Source organism: Callionymus lyra, chromosome 15 (assembly GCF_982586985.1).
Source record: "Callionymus lyra chromosome 15, fCalLyr1.hap1.1, whole genome shotgun sequence".
Classification (NCBI taxonomy): Eukaryota; Metazoa; Chordata; class Actinopteri; order Syngnathiformes; family Callionymidae; genus Callionymus; species Callionymus lyra.
This window is the reverse complement of record NC_141832.1, coordinates 9,827,474-9,855,339: the sequence shown is the minus strand read 5'-3', so window position 1 is coordinate 9,855,339 and position 27,866 is coordinate 9,827,474. Positions and strand designations below refer to the sequence as shown.

Genomic DNA, 27,866 nt, shown 5'->3' with positions numbered 1-27,866 from the left:
TTGGAGGTTTTCGTTTGAATTTATTTTCATATTAAACAGTGTCATTATAAACATCATTCAGTTACATTTAAGCATGATTCAAGACGTAAAAATATCAGCTTTTTTTTCCTCTTTTCTTTTTCAAAATCTACAAGTTTTTTAAAGGACAAGAGTGATTTTTTTCTTTTTTGTTGTGTCTTTTTAATTTAACCGAGATATGTTCCTTTTAATTTATACAAACCTCTTCCCCCCCCACAACTTTACAGACGAGAATATTTACATCCACAACTGTGCAAAGATGAACCGTCGTCAAATAAAATTAAATAAAGTTTCAAGTTCGACGGAAAGCGCGGGGCGACGCCCTCACCGCCCCTCCCACAATGGAAATGCTTGATAAGTGGTTGATAAAAAGGCAGTAATCATTTTTGTTCTAATAAGTTAGTGTGAGAGACTCCCTGCACGTCGACGACGAAACAACGAAAAAAAAAAAATTGCACATCTGTTTTCACGATACATCGATAAAATGTTTTCCTACACGAATCCTGTAGTGATTGAACACGAGCAGCGTCCCATAAGAGCTTTTTTTTTTTTTTTAAATTAACATTTGTTGTCGCTCCACTGGGGTCGGATCAACGACCCCAGCGTCAGGTAAAAACATCAACGACGTAGTGTTGAATAAATTAAAGTAGATTCTGTCTTTTTTTTTTTTTTTTTCTCTCTCGACACATGCTAGCATAGCGTCCGCCACGCTTGGGGCGACTGGCGTTAGCGTCCTCAAGTTCAAGACCTTCATCCCCTCAAAAACAAGAAAAAAAACGTTTACCTCATTCAGGAGTGTCTCAGGACTCTCAGGCAGCAACAGCTGGTTCTAACGTTTGTGTCAAACTTCTCGGGAGGGATTTCAAGGTCAAGATGAGGACGTTTGATTCTGGGAATCGCACACTGATTTTTCGGCGTTACACAAAAAGGTACCAAAGTCTCTCCCAAAAAAATAAGGAGTTTATGAGAAAAAAAAAAAAAGGCAACCACTGAAACAATCTCACGACACAGTGGAGTGAAATTTCAGGTCGGCTGTGAAGAAGAAGAAGAAGAAAAAAAAAAAAAAGCTTTTTCCTATTTGGTTGTAGTGAGAGTTTCATTCATTCGGTTTAAAAAAAAAAAAGAGAAAAAATGAAGCAGCAGCTAAACATCTGGAATGCCTTGGATGTGTGTCGCGATGTCCAGAGGAAGTTTTACCTCGAGCGCATCAGTGGTTCCTTCATCTAGTCCTTCTCGCCGTCTTCGCTGCTCCCTGTGGTCAGAGGTCAAAGGTCAAAGGTGAGGAAATATCCATACACTTGAATATATTTTTTAAAAATCCACATTTTATGCTTATCCTGGTTCTTTTTGATTAACATTTCAATATATCCAGTCTAAAATAATTACATTTTTATTTTAAATTTACATGAAAATATTCACAGAATTTCTTCATTTTCCTGTTGCAATTAAACCTCCAGCCGCTAGATGGCGGCAGTCATGACCTCCTCCGCAACCAGTGCAAACATGAACTCAGTAACATTCACAAAAGTTACATATTTATTTATTTTTTCTTTGAATTATTGCTACCAACGTCATCTGAAAAATCTGAGAGAGTCGCTGCGTGAAATGGACATGAGTCGCTCAGACGGTTGACCAGGTTTAACCTCTTCAACACTAGGGGTGTAAGAAAATATCCATACACTTAAATATAATGGGAAACTTTTTTTTCAAGATACTCTATATTTCACATACTTTTAAAACATATTTAAAATATTTATGTCTTTCAAATCATATTTTTTGATAGTAATTTGGTTTTATACAAACTGAAATGTAAACTATTTATTTTATTTAAAATTAACAGGTAAATATTCATGGCGTTTCTTCATTTGTGTGTTACATCTAAACTTCTGACCGCTAGATGGCAGCAGACATAACGTCCTCTGAAGCTAAAGGAACAATTAAATCCTGCAAGATCCAAAGTGATGACTGAGGACGAGAGGATACAGTGGACTCTAGCAGCTTTTAAAGCTGATGTTTGGACATATTTTGGTTTGAAAACGAATGAAAGCAGTTACGACTTAGTCAAGACTCACGTACTCGACAATACTACAAATAAGGGGTGTCGACATCTAGCCATTTAAACTTTTACCAAGATAACAAAAACATGTTTGCGACAAACATTTTAGTAACGATTGGTCAAAAATACAAAAGTGTTTATTGTACTTAAACAGTGTTAAAATTAGCCTTATTTACTTAATATAGTGTGGCTTCGAAGTATTACTCCTAGAGTAGTATTGCTATGGAGCCTGAAGGAGTAATAATAATAATAAAGTTATTTGTGAAGTAATATTACAATGACTCGATGTGCAGCTTCATAGTACAATATTTGACACATTGTACCACATTAAATGGGTTGAAAACCAGAATTATTTTTACAAGGTGCACGGTACATTTCTGTAAAAATTTAAGAATTTTAAGTGTGCCTTATAGCACGGTAAATGAAGTCATGTGATTTGTCTGTTATGTCGGCTATAATTTAGTAAGATTTGAAGCGGGTCTACAGGAATAAATGCTTTTCATCTGATAACTACCGGAAGGGCTTTGCTTTAATAGGATTATGAGGCATTTGACTGAAGACAGAACCCTCTAGTGGTTAAACATTGAACCCGACTTCACGTTTAGAAAAAAAAAAAAGGTAAACGTTGATACCAGAGTATAAAATATCCTCGTTCCTACAGTATCACAATATAAGGTACCTTTGCCATGTATCATGATACTTATTGTACGACAAAGTGTGGCGGCTCACCTCCTTGCTCGATGTCCGAGTCGGTGAGGTGCGTGAGGGAGAAGCTGGCGATGCTGGCCGGGGAGATGGAGAAGCGAGAGTAGCTGGAGGAGCTGCTGGTCCAGCTGGACTGAAGTCCCGAAGCCACCGGAGCAGAGGAGGACGAGGAGGAGAAGCGAGAGTCCATCGAGGACGAGGAGATCTTGGACGACGGATCTCGGCTGGTTTTGGAGGCGAAGGCCGGCGACGGAGAGGAGAAGTCGTCGTCCCACTCGAAACCTCCTCCTGTTGGACGGACGAGGGACGACCATGAGACGCAAATTGAAATATATATATATATATATATATATAGTCATTAATCTTCTTCGTCTTTACCTTCTTCGTCCGTGGAGCTCTCGGAGTTGGTGAAGCGGTTCATGTAGCCAGAGGTCACCGGGCTGCTCAGCTCCGGCGTCCGGTTGTTGGAGCTCGACGAGAAGTCGCTCAACTCCTTGGTGGGAGTTTCCTGAATGAGAAGCAGTTTTTAACTTGAAACCATAATGCACTGCAACAGCTACAGCTCCTATAACCCGTCCCATGATGCACTGCAGCATTTGAAGCTCTACGACAATTGGAATATGACAATAGGTAGTGTGGTTCTACGAGATTGTTGCAGAGCACTATGGGTTATTAAACCAACATTATTCAACATTATTTCATAAATATTAAGAAACAATCATTTGTTATTATTAAAAAAGCTCCATGATAGTTTTGTTGAAATAAAAGTGTGAGTAGTGTTGGTGAGTTAAGTAGTTCTACAAGACTGTTGCAGTGTATTATGGGACCTTATACCAACAATGAGAAGCAGCCACGTTTTCCCTTGAATCATGAAACCATACTGCACTGCAACAGCTCCTATAACCCGTCCCATGATGCACTGCAGCATTTGAAACTTTACGACGAGGTAATGTGGTTCTACGAGATTGTTGCTGTGTATTATGGGATAGTGAACAAACATTAACTGTATATATATTGAATATTATTTAGTGAATTTAAAAGGTTACAAATTCAAAAAAGTAGAACTTATAAAAATGTTTTTTTTAATTATTGGAATAAGAATATAAATCTTTAAATCTAAAAAAATCATTCATGTCATAATACTGTTGCACTGTATTATGGGATATTATAACAACTTTTCCGTATTTGAATTTAAAATATTATAAATAAACACATTTATGTTTAGAGTTTAAGATAATCTCACATCCCATAATGCATTGCAATGTTAAAAGTAGTCAGCATTCAGTCCCAAAATGTTCTGCAACAGTTCAATCTTTAAGATGCCCCAATAATCCCAATCCCATAATACAATGAAGCTGTTTTTGTTTGAATTTTCTAAAACCCTTCCAACACTCAAGTGTTGCCATGTTGCTCGACAACAGTTAACAATTTTTACTCCAACAACACAATGACACAGTTTACATGCTCACCGTTTAAAAACACTACCACACTACAAATCCCATAATGCACTGCAACAATCTACTCATTGTCTCATATTATTAAATCATGTTTTCATTAGCACAGAGCATGTAAGACGGGAGAGACGGGTGACGTTACCTGGTCGAACAGGTAGAGCGTGACGTCATCGAAGAAGGACACGGATCTCCTGGAGCTCTCCGGGTTGTGATTGGTCGACGCGAGGTTCAGCGACGTGGGCTTCAGCAGGCTCTTGAGGTTCTTGGCGGCGCTGTCGTCCGAGATGACCACGGGCACCGGGTGCACCGCCTCGTCCTCGCTCTCCGAGCTGGAGCTGTGCAGCTGGTAGCCGCCGACCTCGTCGTCCGACTCCTCGCTGTTCTCGTCCTCCTCGTCGGCGTCCACGCCGTCCTCCTGGCTGTCGCGCCGCCCCAGGTAGCGGCCCTCCATGTCGGGCTCCTTCAGCTTGAGGCCGTCGCTGGCGTAAGTCCTGCTCAGTTTGGTGTGGACGTGAGTCTGGTTCTGCTCTAGGGCGTCCTCGTCCTCGTCGTCCTCGTCATCGTCGATGAACTCCAGATTATTCCCGTCCAGAGTCAAACTGCTCGGAGCAGCTTCAGCCTCAGCAGGTCTTTCTTCCAGTAAAAGATCTCCGTCGACCGCGGGAACCACTTCCTGTGCATTAGAGCTCCACGAGGCGGACGCTTGCTCCTCCGCCTTCTTCTCCGGTTCCGATTCGTTGTCCGAGAAGTAGGCGGAGTCTCTGTAATTGCTCCCCATGAGAGGTTCCTCGGCCGGAGGAGGAGCCTCCATCTCCGCGACGCCGTCCCTCACGGCGTCCGCCTCCGAGATGACGATCTCCGGAGGGACCGGACCGGCTTCCGACGGATCTTCTTCGGGTTCTTCTTTGGCGACGCCGTTCCTGACCGGCGACTGCTCGGCGTCCGGTTGCGAGTTCCACTCGGGGGACTCCAGGTTCTCCGTCTCGTAGCCGCTGTCGGCGACCTTGAACGGCGGCTGCGGTTTGTGCGGCGCGACCTCCCCCTGCTCCCCCAGCCGGTGGATGTACAACGAGTCCAGGGAGTCGGGCGTGTCGGCGAGCGTCGGCGGGGCGTTGGACATGCTGTCCTCCAGCAGGCTGTCCTGGCTGATCTGGTCCAGCGACGGCCCCGAGACCAGCAGGGAGGACCCCGCCGGGTCCAGGAAGGACTCCTCGTGGTCGGACAGGGTCGACTCCAGGTCCTCCATGAGTTCGCTGAGGAGGTCGTTGCAGGTCGGATCTTCGCCGAGTCCGTTGTTCGACGGGCAGACTTCGATCTCGACCAGACTCTCGGACACGCCGTCCTCGTCGAGACTCGGGATTTTGGCATCTGTGCACTCCGAAATGGCACTTTCAGAAAAAGCGGGAGGGCGCTCGGTATTCCGGGGGGAAGTCCCGTCAGGCCTCTCTGAGGTAGAGTCGAAGCCGGAGTCCCCGGCTCTGTGGGACGACGGATGGAACACTTCGGGTAAAGGACTGTTGCTCTCCGGCAGCGGACTCGTCCCCTCGTCCTCCGTCTCCACCGTGATGGAAGGCACCTTCGACCCGCTCTCGATGGGCGACGGATACGATTCCAGGTCGGAGCTGGAGGAGTCCAGAAGCATCTTCCTGGTGGACGTGCTACCCGTGGGTTTCAAATAAGTGTCCGTGTTCAAGCTGCCGAGGTCCTCCACGTTGTCCCAGGACTTCATCTTGAACCTCTCCTCCGGCTCGTGGAAGTAACCCGGCGAGAGGAAGTTCTGCCGCGGACTCAGGAAGTTCTGCGGCGCGTCCTTCATCAGGTTCTGCTCCTTGAGGAAGAAAAAGTTCTCCGCCAGTTTCTCGTGGTTCAGAAGCCCCCGCCTCGTGTCCGTCTTCTCCAGGGAGTTGGAGCGGTGGAGGGCTTCTGAACCCACCCCTAAAAAAGAGTCCGCCGGGATTTTGCTGGACCCGTCCGACGGGGCGCCGTCCTGGAGGACGCAACCGTTGCGCTCCGGGAGCTCCACGAAGCCCCGCCTCCACGAGGGGGAGTCGTCGTGTTTGGACTCGCCCTCCGTGAAGATGTTGGGGTGATACGGGCTGTCGTTCTCCAGGGACGACCAGATGTGGCTGTCGGGGAGGTACGAGTCCTTGGAGTCGATGCTCTGGTGGAAGAAGTCCGCCTCCGTGCTGGACTCGTCCAGATGGACGTCGTGAAGGACGATGAAGTCTTTCTGGTTCGAGGTGAACCCTTGGTCGCGAGCTCCGGTCCGTCCCTCTCCCGGTTCTTCCAGCTGGATGAAGTAGTCGTTCCCGTTGGAGGTCTTCTGGGCGTCGAACACGGGGAGGACTGTGGACGTTCCCGAAGGGGCGTCGCCCGCCCCGGCGGAGGGATCCGGGAAGTGCGCCCGGATGTCCTCGCTGGAGGCCGGGAAGAACATGCTCTGGTAGTTGAGCGTGGTGTCCACGCCCGAGCGCCCGTGGTTCCCTTCGTAGTGGTCCTGCTTGGCCGCTTCCCAGACGTACTCGAAGCTCAGGCCCTTGCTGGTCTCGGTGACGGTGAGGATCTCGTCGATCTCCTGGCGCATGGCGTCGTCGGCGAACTGGTCCAGGATGGGGAAGGACGAGTGGCTGACGGTGGTCTGCCGGGCCGAGGGGTTGGGCTTCAGGGTGTTCCAGCGCTGATCGAAGTCCTCCTCCATGTCTTTCTGGCCCTGCATGCGGAGGTAGATCAGCAGCCGGTGGACCTCCTCCGCCGTCGCTCGTTTGTCGGCCGAGAGCCAACAGAACTGCAGGACCTCGTACCTGAAGCCCAGAGAACATGATATTGAATCATTCAATATTCTATTGACACTGATTCACTTCTATAATCCTTCAGTTGATTATTAAAGGTGTGTGTAAACGTGAAGACTCACCATCGGTCTGAATACGGGAGCTCCAGCTGTGGTTTGAAGAGTTTGACTTGTTGCTCCTTGATCACGTGATTCAGGACTTCCCGGTCCGACAGATGAGGATACGGTTGAGCCGTGTTTTCCAGGAGCTCCCACAGTGTGACCCCCAGAGCCCTGCGACGACGGACAGAAGGAGGCGATTAAACTAGGAAGGATTGTGTGTAGATTATATTTTTTTATTTTGTATTTTATCAAAATGATTTTTTTTTTACTTTGTATTTTATCAAGTTTATATTTTTCATTTTGTGTTTTATCAAGTTTATATTTTTTTATTCTGTATTTTATCAAGATTATATCTTTCTTTTGTATTTTATCAAGATTATATATATTTTTTTATTGCGATTGTACTTTTTTACTTTGTATTTTATCAAAATATTTTTTTAGTCTGTATTTTATCAAGATTGTATTTTTTATTTTGCATTTTATCAAGATTATATTTTTCTTTTGTATTTTATCAAGATTATATTTTTCTTCTGTATTTTATCAAGTTTATATTTTTCATTTTATGTTTTATCAAGATTGTATTTTTTTATTTTCCATTTTATCAAAGTTATATATTTTTATTTTCTATTCTATCAAGATTATATTTTTGTATTTTATTAAGATTTGTTTCGTTGTTTGTATTTTATCAAGATGTATTTTATTTTGTGTTTTATCAAGATTATATTTTTTATTTTATCGAGATTGTACTTTTTTAGTTTGTATTTTATCAAAGTTATATTTTTTAATTTGTATTTTATCAAAATTACAATTTTATTTTGTATTTTATCAAGATTATATTTTTGTATCTTGAATCTTGTCTTCTCTGACATTGTTACGTGTATTATTGGTTTATATTTCTCTTTAAAAAATGATGCTTCTTTAAATGTTAATGCAGTATAATAATGAAGTATTATTAATGTAGTAATCGAGTATAGATCCACTCATCGATCTTATTCTGCTTCTAAAAAGACTTGTAAAACATATTTTTATACAGTAAGTAAGTAATTTTTATTTTTATAGCGCTTTTCCAGACCAGGGTCACAAAGCGCTTAAACAATCAAAACAATATTCAATAAAGTATATACTTTAAAGATCAAGATAAAACTGATAACACAACAGGAGTTCCAGAAAATCAAGGAAAAGCCTGAACAAATAGAAACGTCAAGTAAGTGGGAGGAGCTACTTTTATCTTCATCTATGCCTGGAGCCCCGGTGAGTGAGAAACACTGGGATCAACATTCTTAGCTCAGAACAAGCAGCAGGACTTTTGTTTCTCTCAACAAAAGATTCATATCTGCTCACAAATGTCCTCGGGTCCCTGACGGACATGCGGCGGCGGCGGCGGCGACACCTACCACACATTGCTGGCCTTGCTCTGCTCCAGGGTGACCACGCCCCCGTGACGCTCGCCCACCAGCTCCGGCGCCAACCAGCGCAGCGGCGCGAACACGTCGTCCTCCGTGATGATGTAATCCTCCTGCGGAGACGAGAGAGAGAGAGAGAGAGAGAGAACGGTGATTCTCACCCGCCGGAGCATCACTTTCTTTCTTCACCAGAATAGAATCACTGGGTTGACCTTAAGTCCGATCGTATTAAATTCGCGGCAAAGCGACAGATCAGCGTTTTTGTTTTTTTTCCAGCCTGCGCCGGTGGACGGAAGCGCCTTCGCGCGTATGCGGCGGCGGCGTCTCCGGTTACCGGTGATCGCACTTCTTTTGAGAAATACTCGAGCGGCAAAACAGCTGCAAATCCTCTGTTGAAACGGTGATGGATGTCGGGGTCACATTCTCCGAGGACCTTCGCTATTCCACGATTATTTCGGTCTTTTCTGTGATTTTTTTAAAGAACCGTTTCTTACCTTGTACAGGCTGGGGCCGATGCCGTAGTCTCCCACTTTGACGGTGAGGTCAGAGGTCAGGTAGCAGTTCCTCAGAGCGAGATCGCTTCAGGGACGACAGAGACGTCACCGTTAATCATCAAAACGTATATTCATGGATATTTACATTAATGTACATATATTTCCTCCAGTTGTGTTTGAGACCAACTTGACAATCAACCACAATTTAAACATTTTAAAACACAACAAATCAAGCATTAATTTTTATGTTTTCATTTTTTATTTTATTTAAATACATTTAAGCAAATATTTGTGGAAAAAACGTCACTTATCATGTTCACATTTGAATACTTGTTTCTTGTTACTACCCTCGTTTCATGAATTTAATCATTTTAAATTAACATTTTTAAAAGATACCCGATACCCACGCAATAATCTGAACAACCACCAGAGAGCGCTGTTGTCAGCTCCGCTCAGCCTCCGATTGTTGATGATTATAAAATGTCAGCAAAAACAAAAAGCTACTCAAGATAAAGAGCCTTAATTCACAATAACAGTAAATACATTTTAAAAAAAGAATATATATATATATATTTCTAAAGAGAAAACGCTGAATCTAAGGATTCAAGTAACTGTGATCAAGTTATATAAACACATTTTTTATTTTATTATTTTATTTATTCTCAAAGGACTCTATTGGTAAAATTCTAATAGAAAAACATTCAAATATGAAATTGTTAAAAGGGAAAATACGTTTTTAATTCTTAAAAAAAAAGAGTTATATTTAGAATTGGAAAAAACAAGGAATAATCAAACAATAATGATTTAAAAAAAAACATAGACATAAAGACATAATCAAGCATTAAAGTTGTAATCATGAATACAGAAATAAAGTATGTGACCCAGGTCTGGTTTGAATCTAAAGTTACATTTAAATCACCTTTAGCCCAAGTTGCTCTCATGATTCTCCAAAAATCAGTTTGAATACATTTTTTTATTCTTTAATAATGGACTGAAAAAACATTTTCTGTTCATATATTTATGTTTTTTTTAAAAAACAACCTAAATCCACCTTCTTAACTGGTTATATTGATAAGACAAAATGTTTAGCAATGATTTTGTGCAGGAGAAAAACATCCGTCTTACAAACGTATAGACTTGGAATAGTATTTGAAATATCTTATACGCTCACCCCTCCTCTCACACACACACACACACACACACACACACACACACACACACACACACACACACACACACACACACACACACACACACACACACACACACACACACACTCACACTCACACACACTCACACACACTCACACACACTCACACACACTCACACACACTCACACACACACACTCACACACACACTCACACACACACACTCACTCACACACACACACACGGACAGCAGCTACTGTCAGAGCCTGTGAATCTTCTGAAAGATGAATGGATACTTATTTTGATCTTCCCGTCCTGCTGTCATCTGCACTTTGGTTCAGCGCCAGACGTGCGAGCGAGGAAACTCGTCGCCCGGCGTGACCCTATAAGGCCAACGCAAGAAAAGTTTTCGGCTCGTTTTTCCGCGAGAATCTCGACGTCCGGACGAAAATATTCATCTTCTATGTTCGAACGATCGTCTCCCGTTTGAGGATCGACGATCGTTCCGGGCATTTTATTTATGATTTACATGAATAATCTCGATGCACTTTTGTTTTTGACACAATTGTCTTATATTTTAGTTTATATTCATATTTATTGTATATTATCACTTTATTTGTATTACAATTTTTCACTCATATTGAAATTAATTAAGACGTTATTCTTAAGACGTTTTTATTTGTTCAGGCTTTTCCTTGATTTTCTGGAACTCCTGTTGTGTTATCAGTTTTATCTTGATCTTTAAAGTATATACTTTATTGAGTATTGTTTTGATTGTTTAAGCGCTTTGTGACCCTGGTCTGGAAAAGCGCTATACAAATAAAAATTACTTACTTACTTACTAATTTGTAAACTTGTATTGAAAAAAAATGCTTAAGGACTTGTATACAAGTTTATATGTTTATTTAACTGCTCTTATATAACTTGATATATTTAGATATGATGTTTTAATAACAATATCTACGGAATTTAAGCTTATTTTTGGAATTAATTCCAGTTAAATGTGAATAAAGCGGTGGATACGAGCCACATAATTCCACCCGCGGTGCTGAAATGTGTCCATTTTTTTTCCGCGACACCTATGGCCGCTTCTCGATATTGACGCTTTTAAAAAGGGGGTGAAAGCATTTACGAAGCGCCTCAGAACTGCAACAAGGATTAAAACACAAGGCCCTACACGAGGCTATCCGCTTCCACGCAAAGAGCAGAATCATCATATCCTTCTGGCAACGGACAGCTGACACTGTGGCAATGCATGGGAGCTGTGTAATAGGAACCGGCCGGGCTTATTCTGAGCATGCGAAATAGAGCTGATGAGCTGAGCACCGTATGTTACCCCCGGGTCCACACGCTCCTCGACACCCACCCGCCCCTCATCTGCGCCCCGCTAGTTGCTAGCGACCGGACGGGACAGTATGTGTCGGGGGGCGAGTATGAAAACTAAAACGCCGCCTGTCCTACATAAGACGACGAGCGCCTTTTTTGGGAAAAACGCTCCTCAAAGTTGACGGCTAACATTTAACAATAAAGAAATAGAGCACATTTTTGATGTGAACAAAGATGTGTATTTTAGGATTATTTTTACTTTTTTACTTCATGGATGAAAATCTCTTTCACACTTAACATGCAGGCAATGATATAAAAACACAAAAATAAACAGTTATATTCAAGGGAGTTTATTTTATTTATCTAAATGTATACCTTATGTCAATAATAACTTAATAAATGTGCATTTTATTTATCATGTTTTTTTGTAAAAGACCTTTAATTAAATTAAAAAAATTAAAGGTTAATCTACCCATAATTAAATGTAAAGGCTGCTTTTAGCTCTGACTAGTTTTTTTTTTTAAATTTAATTCTGTCGAATCCCTTTTAAGAAAAAAAAACGCTCATGAAGTTCTTAAAGTATTATCTCATTTTAAAAGTGAAGATGTGATTATGTTAATAAAAAAAAAGCAATTTTTCCCTTTGCTTAAAATCTCTTTCTCCATCTCTCTTCAGAAAATTATATAAAAAAACACTTAAAAGCAATATTTTATATTTATATATACATGTATAACTTCTTAATTAACGTCTTATGGTAATAAATAAAAAGAGATTAATTAAAAGGCTGATAAAAAGGTATTATTTATGTTGTGAAACAAAGGAATTCAGCTACTTTAGATATTTGTTCTTAAGTTAAATCTATTTTTGTGTTTCATTATCTTTAATTTCAAATACCTTTAGTTCAGTTTAGTTTAAGACTCAACACGTGTTCAATGGTGATGTAGTTTGAACGGTTAGTTTGTTGATTACCATAAAAAGAAGAATTAAAAAAATGAATAAATAAAAAAGATACCGTTATAACAACCTTGTAATCGATCCTAGAAATCATGAATGAACACGATCTTCACGCGAGTTATTCCGAGTCGTCATTACTACTCAACAAAATAGCGACACAATTAAAACGGTGATGATGGAGCGACGGCTTTAACAGCGACACACACACACACCGAGCCGAGGTCCGATTGATAAAGTGTCCCCCGATTAAATGACTGCCGACTTTTGTGCGATTCGAATTCCGCGACCTTTTTTTGTTCTGTAACGCTACCTGTGCAGGAAGTTGTGTTTGTGAAGATGAGTGACGCCGGCTGCGATTTCACACGCCATCCTCTGCAGCTGCAGCACCTCCGCGTTCCGGAAGATCCAGTCCTGCTGAGACAGGTATCCCCGCAGATCCCCCTGAAATAAAAATTAAATAAACGCTGATTAATAACGGATTTAACAGTTAAAATATGTTGCAATGCTTTAAATGAATGCCCTGCACTATTTTAGACTTATTTTTAAGTGTATATTTGTGCACAAAAAACGCAAATATCAGAATAATTCATAAACAGTTGCAGAAAAATCCCATGTTAATGAATGAGCAAGAGTGTGATTCCGAGTTGGCCACACGGGGGCAGTAGACGCTCCCGCGTCTCCTCGGCCCCTTGTAAAGAGACCAAATAAGGGTAAAGCTGTTATCAGGGCCACCATGCTGTCATAGGGATTTATAAATAAAGGAACCCCCCCCACCCCCCCAAACCCCCTCCGGTCACATCAGGGAAATGAGCCGCACGCGAGTCCAATTGGGTCTCAGGGCTAATGAATGGTGGGAAGTGTGTATTCCGAGGCAACGAGATATTGAGTAGTAAATGACGACTCGGATCGCCCCAAATAAATTAAATCAAAGCGCTTGTTTACGTCCAGAGTCCCGGGAACTGTAAATCTAAATCGCTAAACAAGGGGGCCCTCACAGCTGTGCTGCAGCCTGGGGGCCCGCTCGTAAACCCGAGCCCGGGCCCCGGGATTCCTTTGGGCAGCACCTGTGACCGTCATTCAGCGCTGAGTTGACGGCAGAAATGTAAAGAGGCTGAAGGGAGGAAAACAGAGTACAGTACAAAGTCCCTCGCAGGAACAACTTGAGACTTGGGTAAGTTTGAGCTGACTTCACAGAAGGGGAGCAGGGGGGCGGCGGAGGGGGGGGGCAGTTATGCGTGCCTCTGGGATCATGTGGCGACGAGTGAAGACCCCCGAGAAGCTATTATGACGCCTTCAGACTTGAAGTCACAGAAGCAATTAAACAAAAGACAAACTGATGAGAATGACCTCGTATCAGGGGCCACTTCTGACCCGACCAGTCATTTCACGGGGCCCCTCATGATCGTGATGGTTGAGTGACTCTTAAAGCTGCCAGTGTTTGAGAACAAACACAGACATTGAAGACAAATAGAACCTCCAAGAAAACAAATCACATTCATACTTCCTGTTGAAGACGGTTTGCTGAATAAACATTTTGTTTTGCAAAACTTTCTGCCTCAAGAGTGTATTTTTTGTATAAGATTGTACTTCTGTATTTATTAAGATTGTATTTTTGTATTTTATTAATATTGTATTTCATCAAGATTGCACTTTAGTATTATATCAAGATTGCGCTTTATTTTTTTGTCAAGATAGTACTTTTGTATTTTATCAAGATTGCACTTTATTATTTTATAAATATTGTAATTTATTATTTTGTCAAGATTGTACTTAATTATTTTGTCAAGATTGTACTTATGTATTTTATCAAAATTGTATTTTAATAATATTATTTTATTGCATTTTATCAAGATTGTATTTTAGTATTTTATCAAGATTCACTTTATTATTTTGTCAAGATTGTACTTTATTATAATGTCAAGATTGTATTTATGTGTTTTATCAAAATTGTATTTTTGTATTTTATTAATATTCTTTTATTGCATTTAATTAAGATAGTACTTTAGTATTTTATCAAGATTACACTTTATTATTTTTATCAAGATTGCACTTTTTTTATTTTGTCAAAATTGTACTTTTGTTTTGATCAAGATTGCACTTTAGTATTTTATCAAGATTTTACTTTCAGTATTTTATCAAGATTGTACTTTTGTATTGATCAAGATTGTACTTATGTATTTTATCAAATTGTATTTTTGTATTTTATTAATATTCTTTTATTGCATTTAATTAAGTTAGTACTTAATTATTTTATCAAGATTGCACTTTAGTATTTTATCAAGATTGTACTTTCATATTTTGTCAAGATTGTACTTGAGTATTTTGTCAAGATTGTACTGATCAAGATTGTAATTATGTATTTTATCAAATTGTAGTTTTGTATTTTATTCATTTTTCTTTTATTGCATTTAATTAAGATCGTATTTATCTTATCAAGATGCACTTTAGTATTTTACTAAGATTGCACTCAAGTATTTTTTATCAAGATTGCACTTTTTTATTTTGTCTAAATTGTACTTTTGTATTTTATCAAGATTGCACTTTTGTATTTGATCAAAATTGTATTTTTGTATTTTATTCATTTTATTTTATTCTATTTAATTAAGATCGTCCTTTAGTATTTTATCAAGATTGCACTTTATTATTTTATCAAGATTTTACTTTTGTATTTATCAAGATTTTACCAAAGTATTTTAATCAAAATTGTATTTTTGTATTTTATTAATATTGTTTTATTCTATTTAATTAAGATCGTCCTTAAGTAGTTGATCAAGATTGCACTTTAGTATTTAATCAGGATTGTACTTTTGTATTTATCAAGATTGTACTTAAGTACTCTATCAAAATTGTATTATATTTTATTAATATTGTTTCATTGTATTTAATCAAGATCGTACTTTAGTATTTTATCAAGATTGTATTTATATATTTTATCAAGATTGTATTTCAGCAATATTATATTATTTATATGCAATATCTGGCACATACTTCCTGTAAAGACATTTGGTTAAATAAAGTTTTTTTCTGTCCACGACCACGACAGACCAACGATTATCCGTGTGTGTATTTTTATTCCATAAAATCTTTAAAATGCCGTCAAAGTTGAAGATTAGCAGCGTTTGGAGAAAGCGAAAGTCAGCAGCTCAACTGTAATCCTGTGGAAACAGAGAAGGGCCCGAGACAGATCCATGCATTAGAAAGTGTCACTCATGCGTGACACGTCGCGGCCCCTCGGGCAGTTGCTTCACGACAAAAATGCTCCCACTCAGTGTTTGCCGGACGAGGCGATATCGGAGAAAAGCTCATCCATCTCCGGAGCTGTCAGTGGAAAAAACCTCACCGTATGTCGGGTTTTTTTTTTTTTTTTGAGCGCGCAGCAGCTGTCATGTTCGGACAAACATAATTGAGTCAGCAACCTCCGCCATTTCAAACATGGCACACGTCTTATTACCCCGTCATTATCAGTGAATCAAACAAGAGCCACTTCACGTCGTTCACACATCATCACCATTAACATTCATGTCTCGGACTCACACACACACTCACACTCACACACACACACACACACACACACACTCGTGACCGGCTGAGCCGTTACTACAGTTGGCTGCGCCGGACACAATGCCAGGACACCAGCCAGGCCCGGGCAGCCCATAAACCCCGCTCTGGCAGGGTTGTGTAACCACAAGGATTTGAGTGACAGGTGAAGCCATTCGTTTCAATTTAACAAAGAATTGAAGCAAATACTTAACTTGTCTTATGACAAAAAATAACATCAATAAAAACAAACAAAATGTGTTTATCTGTCTTGAATAATTATTCATTTAACTTTAAATCTTCTTTTAATAGTCAATAGTTTTTATTTTAATCTTGTCCAATGTGTGGCTGGTTGGCAACGACAACTGTTCGCATTTAAAGTTGATTTATTCTGTAATAAATAAAAGATTAAAAAAGTTAATGTTACCTCAAACAAGGTCGGAGATTATTTAATTTACATTCAGTGATTTATTACTATGATTGTGATGTGAAAACAAAACAATTATAGTTCAAAGTTCAAAGGCCGTATCAGATTTATTCTCAATTAACCCTTATCTAATAGAACATTAGATAACATATAATAAATGTGTTATATGTTGTTTTTTTAGTTCATTATTAAGTCAATTGTAATTTCCCTTCATTCTGCAATGATCCCTCGTTAAAAAAAAGGTATTATCTGACAATATTTAACACAAATTTGTGGCCAATTCATCAAAACTTTAAGTATTCATGTATTCTGTCATTTTAAAAGTTAAAATGTGATCATGTTTTCCTAATAAAGTATTTTTCACTACATGGCCTAAAATCCATTTTACACTGTGATTGCATAAAATGATATAAAAACAAAAGAATAAACAGTTAAGTTCAGGAAAGAATTATATTTTCTTATAAATTAATGCCTAATGTTGATAAGTTGCCTTTATTTTTATTTTTTTTACATTCGTGTTATGAAAAAGAGCAAATTATGACTTAAAATAATGTTTTATCTGCCACTTAGTTATCATTAATTGGATTTCAAATTGCTTTAAATACAGTTTTAAGTTAATTCTGTTGAATGTGTGGCTGCTCAAGCAACTAAAACGTATTTTGTCATCATGTTAGCTCAATAAAGTTTTTTACAAAATCACCTAATATCTCTCACATTCAACACAAACAACTATATAAACACAGGAAAAGGTAATATTATATACATTTATTATTGCCTTATGTTAATATATACTTAAAGGTTAATACATTTATCTTAAATAACATTCTTTTTCAATTTGTTTTTACAAAAAAAAAGCTAAATGTCATTTTTTTTACTTCATTTTTTGATTGGATTAATGAAATACAAGCTTCAGCTTTAATTGTTTTTTCATCCTGTAACATTGACCCTGATGGGGGGGGGGGGCGACCGGGAGGCGACGCGCACGACTGGGCGAGGTGGGAATGCGACAAGTCCTGACGCTTGAATAAGTGACGGCGAAGGAGTCGAGCGTCGAGGGAACGTACGGGAGCGAAGGTCACTCCGCTCGGGAAGGAAGGAAGGAAGGAAGGAAGGGTCCGACCCGACCCCGGAATAGATGAAGAAGTAGATGAATCACCTGCTCGGGACAGAGTCCGACTCACTTCAATATGTCAGGATATACATGAGGGCGGGGGGGCGGGGGGGCGGGGGGGTTAATTTAGGACCGGAGACTGGGGGCCCCCGGAGGGGCCGAGAGGTCGGGTCGACTATGCGAACTTACTTGCGTCTATTTAAACGGGTGTTATCTAATAAAATCTGGGGCTTAAACAACCAGACTCACCATCTCGCAGTACTCGAACACCAGGAGGTAGGGGATCGCCTCCACGCACTGGCCCAGGCACTGGAGGATGTTGGGGTGCTGCAGAACCCTGAGAAAAAAGAAAAAAATGTTATTAATGTTACTTTTTAAAAATGTGTTTGGATAAAAACGTCACCTGTACGGGTCTCCCTGCTGCAGGAAGTCATTCTGCTCCTTGGAGTTCGCGTTGGCCTTCAGCTCCTTCACCACCACCCGGGTTCCTCCGGGGTCCGTGTAGATCTCGCTCAGGAGAACCTGCTCGTCACATGTTAACGGGAACCATGAGACAAGACTTGGTGAAAGCTTGGGGTTTTTTTTTTTTAATCAAACATGGCGTGAGAGTCTCACCTGGCCGAACCATCCGTTGCCGATCTCCTGGATGTAGCTGAGATTGTGGCGCGCTACTGGGAAGGACGTGGATCCTTCTGTGGGTCGAACCACACGGTTGATATCAAAAGGTGTGAGAAAATATAGATACACTTGAATATAGCGGTAGATTCAACTGTAACATATAGGTATGTTTGTGCAGCTTTCAAATCATACTTTTATTAAAGTTATTCTATGGTAAATATTTCAATAAAGTGATAAAATCATTTTAAATTTACAATAAACATGAAAAATATTCACGCCGTTTGTTCAACGTTGTGTTGCAATTATACTTCCGGCAACTAGATGGTGGTAGTCATTATATCCTCGACAGCTAAAGCAACGATGAAATCCAAGGACATCCCGGCGATGACTGAGGGCGAGAGGATACAGTCGACTCCAGCAGCTTTTAAAGCAGAAGTTTGGACATATTTTGGTTTCAAAACAAATGAAAGCAGTTACGACTGAGGACGAGAGGATACAGTCGACTCGAGCAGCTTTTAAAGCAGATGTTTGGACATATTTTGGTTTCAAAACAAATGAAAGCAGTTACGACTGAGGACGAGAGGATACAGTGACTCCAGCAGCTTTTAAAGCCGATGTTTGGACATATTTTGGTTTCAAAACAAATGAAAGCAGTTACGACTGAGGACAAGAGGATACAGTGACTCCAGCAGCTTTTAAAGCTGATGTTTGGACATATTTTGGTTTGAAAACAAATGAAAGCAGTTACGACTGAGGACGAGAGGATACAGTGACTCCAGCAGCTTTTAAAGCTGATGTTTGGACATATTTTGGTTTGAATACAAATGAAAGCAGTTACGACTGAGGACGAGAGGATACAGTGACTCCAGCAGCTTTTAAAGCTGATGTTTGGACATATTTTGGTTTCAAAACAAATGAAAGCAGTTACAACTGAGGACGAGAGGATACAGTGACTCCAGCAGCTTTTAAAGCTGATGTTTGGACATATTTTGGTTTGAAAACAAAGCAGTTACGACTTCGTCAAGAGTCATGTGGTCTCTAAATTCTGCAACACCAAAGTCAAGTACTGGACAATAATACACATATAACCTAAAGTATCACTATATATCATATTAGTGTCCTTTGTGTCCATCTTGGTAAGTATGGCATCACCAGAATTTTGCCAATGCACCCCCAACTTTTCAAACGCTTTTTATTACCCAATTGTGGCACTCCTGGCATTCCATGCCTGTCAAACTAAATTGGAGCAAATATTGATCGCTGAGGACGAGAGGATACAGTGACTCCAGCAGCTTTAAAAGCCGATGTTTGGACATGTTTTGGTTTGAAAACAAATGAAAGAAGTTACGACTTCATCAAGAGTCATGTGGTCTGTAAATTCTGCAACACCAGAGTCAAGTACTGGACAATACTACAAATATATCCTTGTTACTACAGTATTACAATAAGATACGATACAATATATCGTTGTTTTTGTATCTTGGTACAGATCATATTACCAGAATTTTGCCAATACACACCCCTCTTTCAATGACACCAGAGTCAAGTACTTGAAAATACTACAAATATATACTTGTTCCTATATCGGAAAATATCGTATTGTCATCCCTGTATCTTGATACGTATCGTATCGCAAGGTTCTTGCAAATACACTAACCTAAAATAAAAATGATATATTTAAATAAATCTGTAATTTTGGGCTTTTCTTTAATAAAATTGCTTATAATCTCACTAATGTTTCTAAGAAACCCTGCTTCAGAGCCTCTCTAAAGACGGTTCGGCACGATGTCTGACCTGTGATAGGGGCGGGGGGCTGGAGATGAGGAGGTCCAGGGAGGATCACCGGGGACACCGAGAGAGTGTAGACCTCGGCCGGGGACTGGATAGACGGCGTGTCCTCCGCCGGCGGGGTGAAGTCGATCTCCTCGTCGAAGTGGTCTTCGAACTCCTAAAAGTGGTTTAAAACAAACAAAAGGTGTCAGTGTGCCCACCTGGATGGATGCCCGGCGGGGGGGCCGCTCACCTTGAAGTTGATTTCCCTCTCCTTGCAGCAGGTCACGCAGTTCACAAGCAGCACCACCAGGGCCACCAGCAGCGTCAGCGACACCACCAGAGACACGAACAGAGACAGAGACAAGGCGTCCTCTGAACCTCCACCTGGAACAAATGGAAACAATTATATTTTTACCTCCTCCATCAATCACTCGTCTAAAAATAACCCCATTTTGAGTTAGAAAACATCTCGACTAGATTAGGACATTTCTACATTTTTTTATTTTGTGCTTTAAGATTCAACTTATTCAAATATATCCTGTTAATGTTCTTGTTTGAGCATTCAATTAATTCTCTTTCCTCCGTTAATCTTCCTCTTTAGTTCATTTGCATTATCCCTAGAAATAAATTCAAAAGGAAAAAAGATTTCATATCAGATTGTTTTGTGATTTATATTTATAAATACATTCAACAAACACTAACACTTTTGTATACAGATTTTAGACTATTTTGTACTCGTTCATTCAGTATTCAGTGCAATTCATGCTTATATCCCTTAGTGTCTTTTAATTTTTTAATAAAATGTACATAAAAAAACAACGTTTTTGTTGGGTTTTTTTATCCAACATGCTACAAACAATTTGTTTTTGTAGTATTTTTTATCCAACATTCTATAAACAATTGTTTTTTGTAGGTTTTTTTTGTTTCAATTCACGCTATATTTCTTTTTGGCTTTTTTTTATAGTTAAATTAAATTTACATTAAACAAAACAACATTCAACAAATCATTATATAAAATGTTTTACTCAAAAATACTACAAATTATTTGTAATACAATTTATATTTTACACTATGTTTTACTCGTTTATTCAGTGTTTCAATTCACGCTATATTTCTATTTGGCTTTTTTTTATAGTTGAATTAAATTTAGATGAAACAAAACAACATTCAAAAAAATCATTATTATATAAAATGTTTTACTCAAAAATTCTAAAAATTATTTGTAATACAGTTTATATTTTACACTATGTTTTACTCGTTTATTCAGTGTTTCAATTCACGCTATATTTCTTTTTGGCTTTTTTTTATAGTTAAATTTAATTTACATTAAACAAAACAACATTCAAAAAAATAATTATTATATAAAATGTTTTACTCAAAAATTCTAAAAATTATTTGTAATACAGTTTATATTTTACACTATGTTTTACTCGTTTATTCAGTGTTTCAATTCACGCTATATTTCTTTTTGGCTTTTTTTTATAGTTGAATTAAATTTGCATTAAACAAAACAACATTCACACTATATTCCTCTGGGACCAATTTTTGTTTTCCGTTCAACCGGCCCTCACAACAGTCACTGAATATTACGAGGCCCCTCAGGAAAATAAACGGACTCACGGAAAGACAACATTTAGGTTTTATAAGGTTTAGAAATGACAATGTTTAGCCTTTTAGAAATGTCATTTAAAGACCACCAACGCTGATGATTGACGACCCCTCCACCTGCTGGTGGGCCGGTCTCCCTCGTACATGCATGTGGACACACGAGCACGACAGTGACATGAGGAAACCATGTGCTCAGCCCTTTTCTGCAGAGGCAGTGGAAAGGGGCCCCCGGTGGAGCCGTTGACGAAGCAGCTGAGGGTGCAGGCAGGAGCAGCGAGTGAGGAGGATAGGAGTGGGTTTGAACCGGTGTGGACGCTGCCAGCCCAGCAGTTTGCCTCGACAAGGGCTGACAGCAGAAACTTCAACCCACGTACTGTGCAGCTTTCTTGCCTTCCGCGGCAGAACCCGGTCCTCAGGAGCGCCGACATATCAGACGGAAGTATTCAAGTGACAGATGTAGAAACACTGCGAGGCACGACGCTGCATCACTCTTGTAAATCAAATCAATGGATTTATGATCGGAAACACAAAGTTAAGTTGATATGAGTCGATCGATTGTCGTGGATGACGACGTTTTTAAATCTTAGTCCCTCGTTTATTTGCGGGGGTTACGTTCTTAAAACGAACCTACGACATTTTTCACTACTTTAAATTAACAATGTTTATTTTGGTTTACAAACTCAATTTGCTCTTAACAGTGACATGTTGCTTTGCCGCCCAGTCGACCAATCACAGCCGTCAATCGTTTTTTTAACATAGCGACATGGCCGTAGAAATCAAATAAATACAAAATGGTAGCGACACATAGAGCAGAGTATAGAAATGCATCATGGGTGTTCACGGTTTTGTTTGCACGAGTAAGCTGGGCGCGGTGATTAATACGTCCTTCTAAGTTATGCTATTGTGTTTTAGATTCATGCTGTTGAAAGAAACAGCGAGACAGGGAGGTGAACAGTGACATGGCAGGGGACTACGATATATTGATTTAAACTTATATATCCAAATATAGTTGTACTAGTTTTATTGTATTTGTTTCCATTTTCAATCCCTTATTTACCATCCGATTATGGCACTCCTGGCGTTCTATAGGAAATTGATGCCAATATTTTTGGTCCTCTTAGAACAGAACAAAACTCCCAAAAATATAAATCCAGATGGAGTTAATATGAACGAACACAGAAGTGGAGGCCTTGACCTGGCAACTAGTGTAAGGTTGATACTATTATGGTCTGTCTGGATTAGCAATCCCATCGATTCTCAGATGGGCGTTAAATTATCCAAAATTATTATCTCAGTAAAACTATACATAGTGTTAGCAGTGACTGAATTTGATAATACATTGACTATGACAAAAAAAAACTAGATTTCTCCCTTAATTCACAAACATGTACATCCCCTAATACTTAAATAACAGTTTATTTTCATGCCTTAACAAGAAGGATCTGTCTCGCCTGCAGTTCATATAAAACTCTGCAGCCAGAATTCTGTCCCGCTCTAGTAGAAGAACTCACATTTCTCCGATCCTTAAAACTCTTCACTGGCTGCCTGTTTCTTTCAGGATCAATTTTAAAATTCTGGTTCTTACTTTCAGATCTATTCATGGTCAGACCTTAAATCAGTGATCTGATCCAGACTTACACCCCAGCTCAGGTTCTGAGGTCTGTGGAAAAAGAATCTACTGATGGTTTCTGAACATGCTTCCGGGACCAGAGGAGAGAAATTTGATTCTCTCTACTGACTCCTTCAAGAAACATCTTAAGACATTCTTATTTCTGCTTTTCCCTGATTTTCTGAGACTCCTGTGTTTGTCTTATGTATCTTGGCCTTTTAAATTATATATTTTAATTGTGTATTGTTTTTCATAGTTCAAGCTCTTTGGGCCCTGGTCTAGGAAGGCGCTTTACAAATAACTATTAGTTACTGACTTACTTATTTCTAAGATAAGATACAATATTACTCTTTTCTTCCCACAATTGAGACATTTGTGTTTTCATAGTATCAGGTTCACAGAAGGAAAATATTAAACACACAGTGCACATGTTTAAAATAATAATAATGAAAAAGATGAATTATATTCTATATTTAGAATTGACGATTATGCTTAATAGGATTTATTTTGGACATAAAATGGTGTATTTTTCTAATTTATGTTGGAAATCAATAAGACACTTTTGAAATGATGTCGATATTTATAGGAACTCATCTCCTGTCAATCAATTGTCGATGTAAATTTGATTAAAACTTTCTTACATTGAACCAAAAGCAACTCTACAACGACAGCATTATTTGAGGCATTAAGATATATTCAAATGAGAAACTCCTTCTATAGATTTTAAGCGTTAAATCCAGGGTCAGGAAGTGCCTTGTTGATTATTTTTCATATTAACTTTAGGTATTGTTTCGTTTATGCATCGTTGTGCAAAACATTTATGACATAAACACATTTGCAAAAGGCTAATTTAGGCATCATTTCCTGCACAAAAACATGTCACAAAAAAAACAAAAACACTCTACAGTCGGATCTCACAAAGCAGCCCAGGACAAGTCAGACAATAGTTTCAATTATTTAAGCTGCACAGTCATAACTTGACGCTGGAATAAGCGTAACAAATGACAAGTGGCAGGCCTAAAAAAAGCTACCAGTGCAGAATGTACCGACTGTGTTTGTACAAATGCAAGTCAGACGTGTGATAAAACAAAAGGAAATGAAGACCTAGCTTATACTTTATAGCCTAGCAAATGTTTACAGCCACCACAGATAGCTTTTAAGAGATAAAAAACGTAAAAATCAAAGTGGAACATTGGAGAAGATGAAAGGGATCTCAGTCGGAGCTTAATAAAAACCGAACAGGAGCAGGTCCACAGCAGCTCTACATGGAGTCAGCACTCCTCGGTCATCTGAATCATGGGTTCATATTTTGACTTGGCAAAGTCCCACCAAACAACCCAACTTGTTTTTGGGGGGGAACCAAGACTTGAGGAAGCTGCCAGATCTTATTTGGGATCCGCTGCATATTTCAGTAGGCATCCAAACAGAAGAAGAGTAGCTGACCCATTTTGGCAGATTTCACCTAACTATAAATACAGGAACACATCAGACTCCTCCCAATCTTGTGTAAATATATTTTGGGATTTTGTCAGACTTTCAATTCAGTGCCAAGTGTATTGTATCTGCTCCAACCACTTTGTCTGTTTACGGATTCAAAACCTCAAAGAATTATGATTCAAGTAAATTTGTAGATTGTTATCATACTTTTTCACAACATTAGGAGTGTATTTTTATCATTTTTCATTGACAAACAGTTCTTTAAATTATAAAAAACAATAGGTTCGTCTTCATAACAAGCAACTTTTGGGTCCATTACATTCAAATATTTCTTGGTACTTTAAAAGATCTTGGTAATTTATAATCTATTGACACATAAACAAAGACCACAACAGCAGTTGAAGAGATAAAAGCTACCATGACCAATTTAAGGTAAGGTAAGGTAAGGTAAGGTAAAACTTTATTGATCCCTCAGGAGGTCTCCTTCGGGAAATTGTTTTTTACCAATAGCAAGCAATTTTTCATAAACAATAAAAAATAATACATAAAAAATAAAATAAGAAGAAGAACATAAAGAGGAAGAACAACAAGAACAAGATGACACAATCTAAGTCTAAAGATTGTTGGATTGGATTGGATTTAAGAGGCAACACACCATTAAAGGTTTATGAAAAACATAAACCAGATGGATCAATGTCATCACGGACTAGTCAAATCTGAAAGATTGTAGTTGTTGTAATTTATGAAAATATTCTTGAAATAAATTGGATGATATTGTTCATTTGGAAAAGTATTATACTCTAGAAACATTTATTTCTTTAATCACCATTTCCTGATAAACTTGTACCAAATTGAGCTTTTAACGAAGCCTTTTCTCTGTACTAGTCATTGAGAAATAAAGTCTTGGACGCCAAAGTCCTGCAATTATGAGTAAAACATTGAAACAATTTTTTCAATCATTACCAGGTGTGACTAACCAAAATGAAGAATGATTGTCAAAGTGGACCTTTTACATCATTGGAACCCTTTCCATTTGATTATGGGATGGGACAGAAGGAAGTACTGTACGGCAATAAAGTCGTATAGATACGAGCTCGCAGTGATCCTTAAACTCTGTGATGATTTAGCGAGAGTAATGCTAATCATTGACAGTGTGGATAAGAGAGGAATGTGAAGAGGTTATACATTAGCAACATTTCTTTCCCTGTGACTTCAACCAGAACGAAAGGTATTTGAGGCTCCAGGTGCTTTTTTGTAAAAAGGCAAAAACAAGTGGGAAACAGGTTTTTTGGGCTTTGGAGCTTTTGCACCATCATCCCTCTTTGTTGCCTTATAAATAATTTTACGTTCGAAGGGCCGAACCCATATGGAGGTTGTCATGTTTCTACCTGCAGGAAGAGTCAGTTGTGAAACACAGCTTAGTTAAGACGTTGTTGGGCCAAGACTTGCATTACAAATATCAGGATCAGAAACCGCCTTATTGGGAAAGTATATTTGGAATTTTTTCACGGTTCATAGTGTCTCTTCAGGGATTTATATTTGTGTCCACAGGGGAAAGAATTTAATTAAAAAAATTAATTCAAATTGTGAAATATACAATATAGTATACATAATATCTGAAAATGTCAACCGGTAAACAAAAGGTTGTTAGTTAAAGGCTTTCCTCTCTCCAGCAAAAATGTAAAATACATATATACTTCTAAGATATAATTAAATGTAAAACAAGGTACTGAGATGCTCAAACTTTTGGAAAACACCCATATAATTGAATAACTATTTAACTATTCTCCTAATTCCTGTAACATGGAGGGCTACCTTTCATATCTTCATAGTGCCAGAGGCGTGGGACACCCTGGAAAGGTTTTCACAAGGCAAATACGGACAAATCTCAAACAAACAATCATAAACCTTTTTTTTTCAATCCTGGAGAAAATCCAGGGTTTATACAGTTCAGGGCAAAGTTAAACTCAAGAGTTTTTATTACCATTTAAAATTGAATTTAGGACCAACCATAGTGATAATTTAGGACCAACCATAGTAATAAGTAAACAGTAATTACATAGGTTTTTGGGACCAATCTACCCAAATATCTATTTAAACTGAGTTTTTTGTCACCTGAAAAGTTTCCTTTCATCTTGCTAAAAAAAAGAATTGAAATCCTACACAACGTACTCGTAAATGTTGCCGGGAACCGTGTTCGGCCATTGAATAAATTGTTGGTTTGACAACCAATTCTTATTTTAAAATATACGTTACCAGATATTTACAGATTTGAAACTAAAGCAATATCTTAACTATATTTTTAAAGCTTTTATTTATGAAATTTTAACTCAAATGAAGGCCTTATATTAGACTCACAATTTGAATGGCTTATTTAGGGATAAGTAGAACCAGGAAGTTTCAACTTTTTCAATCCCGGAGGAAGGTGGTGCCAGTATCGGATCGGTATCGGTCAATAGGTATCGGTAAAAACAAAAAAACGACATCAGTGCATCCCTGCATGACTACTGTCATAAAACATATCAAGTGACATTAACTATGACTTCTTGGTCAACAACAAAGTGTAACTGAAAACGAAAGACACACACACACACACACACACACACACACAGGACTTGTGTACATATCGTGTTTACAAACGAGTAGTAGACATTGGGAGCCTGTTGTGTGTTGTTAGCTTTTAGCATTAGCACCCGGTGAGCTAACCTGGCTGACATCATCCATCAAAGGCAGAGAAATAAAAAGGGTTTTAACAAAACAACATGTCAGTGAGTGTGTGTTACAGGTGAGTTCCTCTTACCTGCCCGGTGAAGGTGGTGGATCGGAACCGCGTCAGAAAGCCAAAACACCGACATAAAAACCGCACCGGCCAGACCCCAACAACACCCCTGACGACCCTCCATCCCTTCAGCTACCTTTTTACAAACGTCCTCTCCGCGGGGAAACCAATAATAATAATAAATAAATATGCAGTTTAACGCTACATCAACAAATACATTTTCTCAGCTAGCTAGCTAGCATCGGCTAACAGTTTTTAGCTGACGACAGCAAACTGCGACATTATACAGTTCCGGGGTCCATGAAGACGATCCCCCCCCACCCCCGGAGTCATGTTGAGATCATCCACCCGGACGTCATCTGGGTCAACATTTTCCCCCTCTAGCAAAGACTCGGTCAATCGCCTTCGACTATCGAGAAACACATCTTGTCATAAGCGCCATATTTCCTTCCCCGACGTCACATCACGGTACGAGGGCGGAATGAATGGTGGGTGATTGACGGGAGCCCAGAGCCAAT

The 27,866-nt window shown here is 39.1% G+C and overlaps 1 protein-coding gene across 1 annotated transcript; it reads right to left on the bottom strand.

The window, feature by feature from the left end:
* On the bottom strand, nt 1–27,796 carry lmtk2 (lemur tail kinase 2). Its single transcript, XM_087808641.1, has 14 exons — nt 27,370–27,796; nt 20,166–20,299; nt 19,937–20,090; nt 18,140–18,216; nt 17,928–18,046; nt 17,774–17,861; nt 12,760–12,890; nt 9,021–9,105; nt 8,518–8,639; nt 7,145–7,294; nt 4,376–7,034; nt 3,158–3,287; nt 2,804–3,067; nt 1–1,270 (listed from the first exon to the last, which is right to left on the bottom strand). Exons 1-14 carry the CDS (start codon nt 27,470–27,472, stop codon nt 1,242–1,244), a joined length of 4,245 nt encoding a protein of 1,414 aa, XP_087664767.1. The 5' UTR covers nt 27,473–27,796; the 3' UTR covers nt 1–1,241.
* Nucleotides 27,797–27,866: the final 70 nt, after the last annotated feature.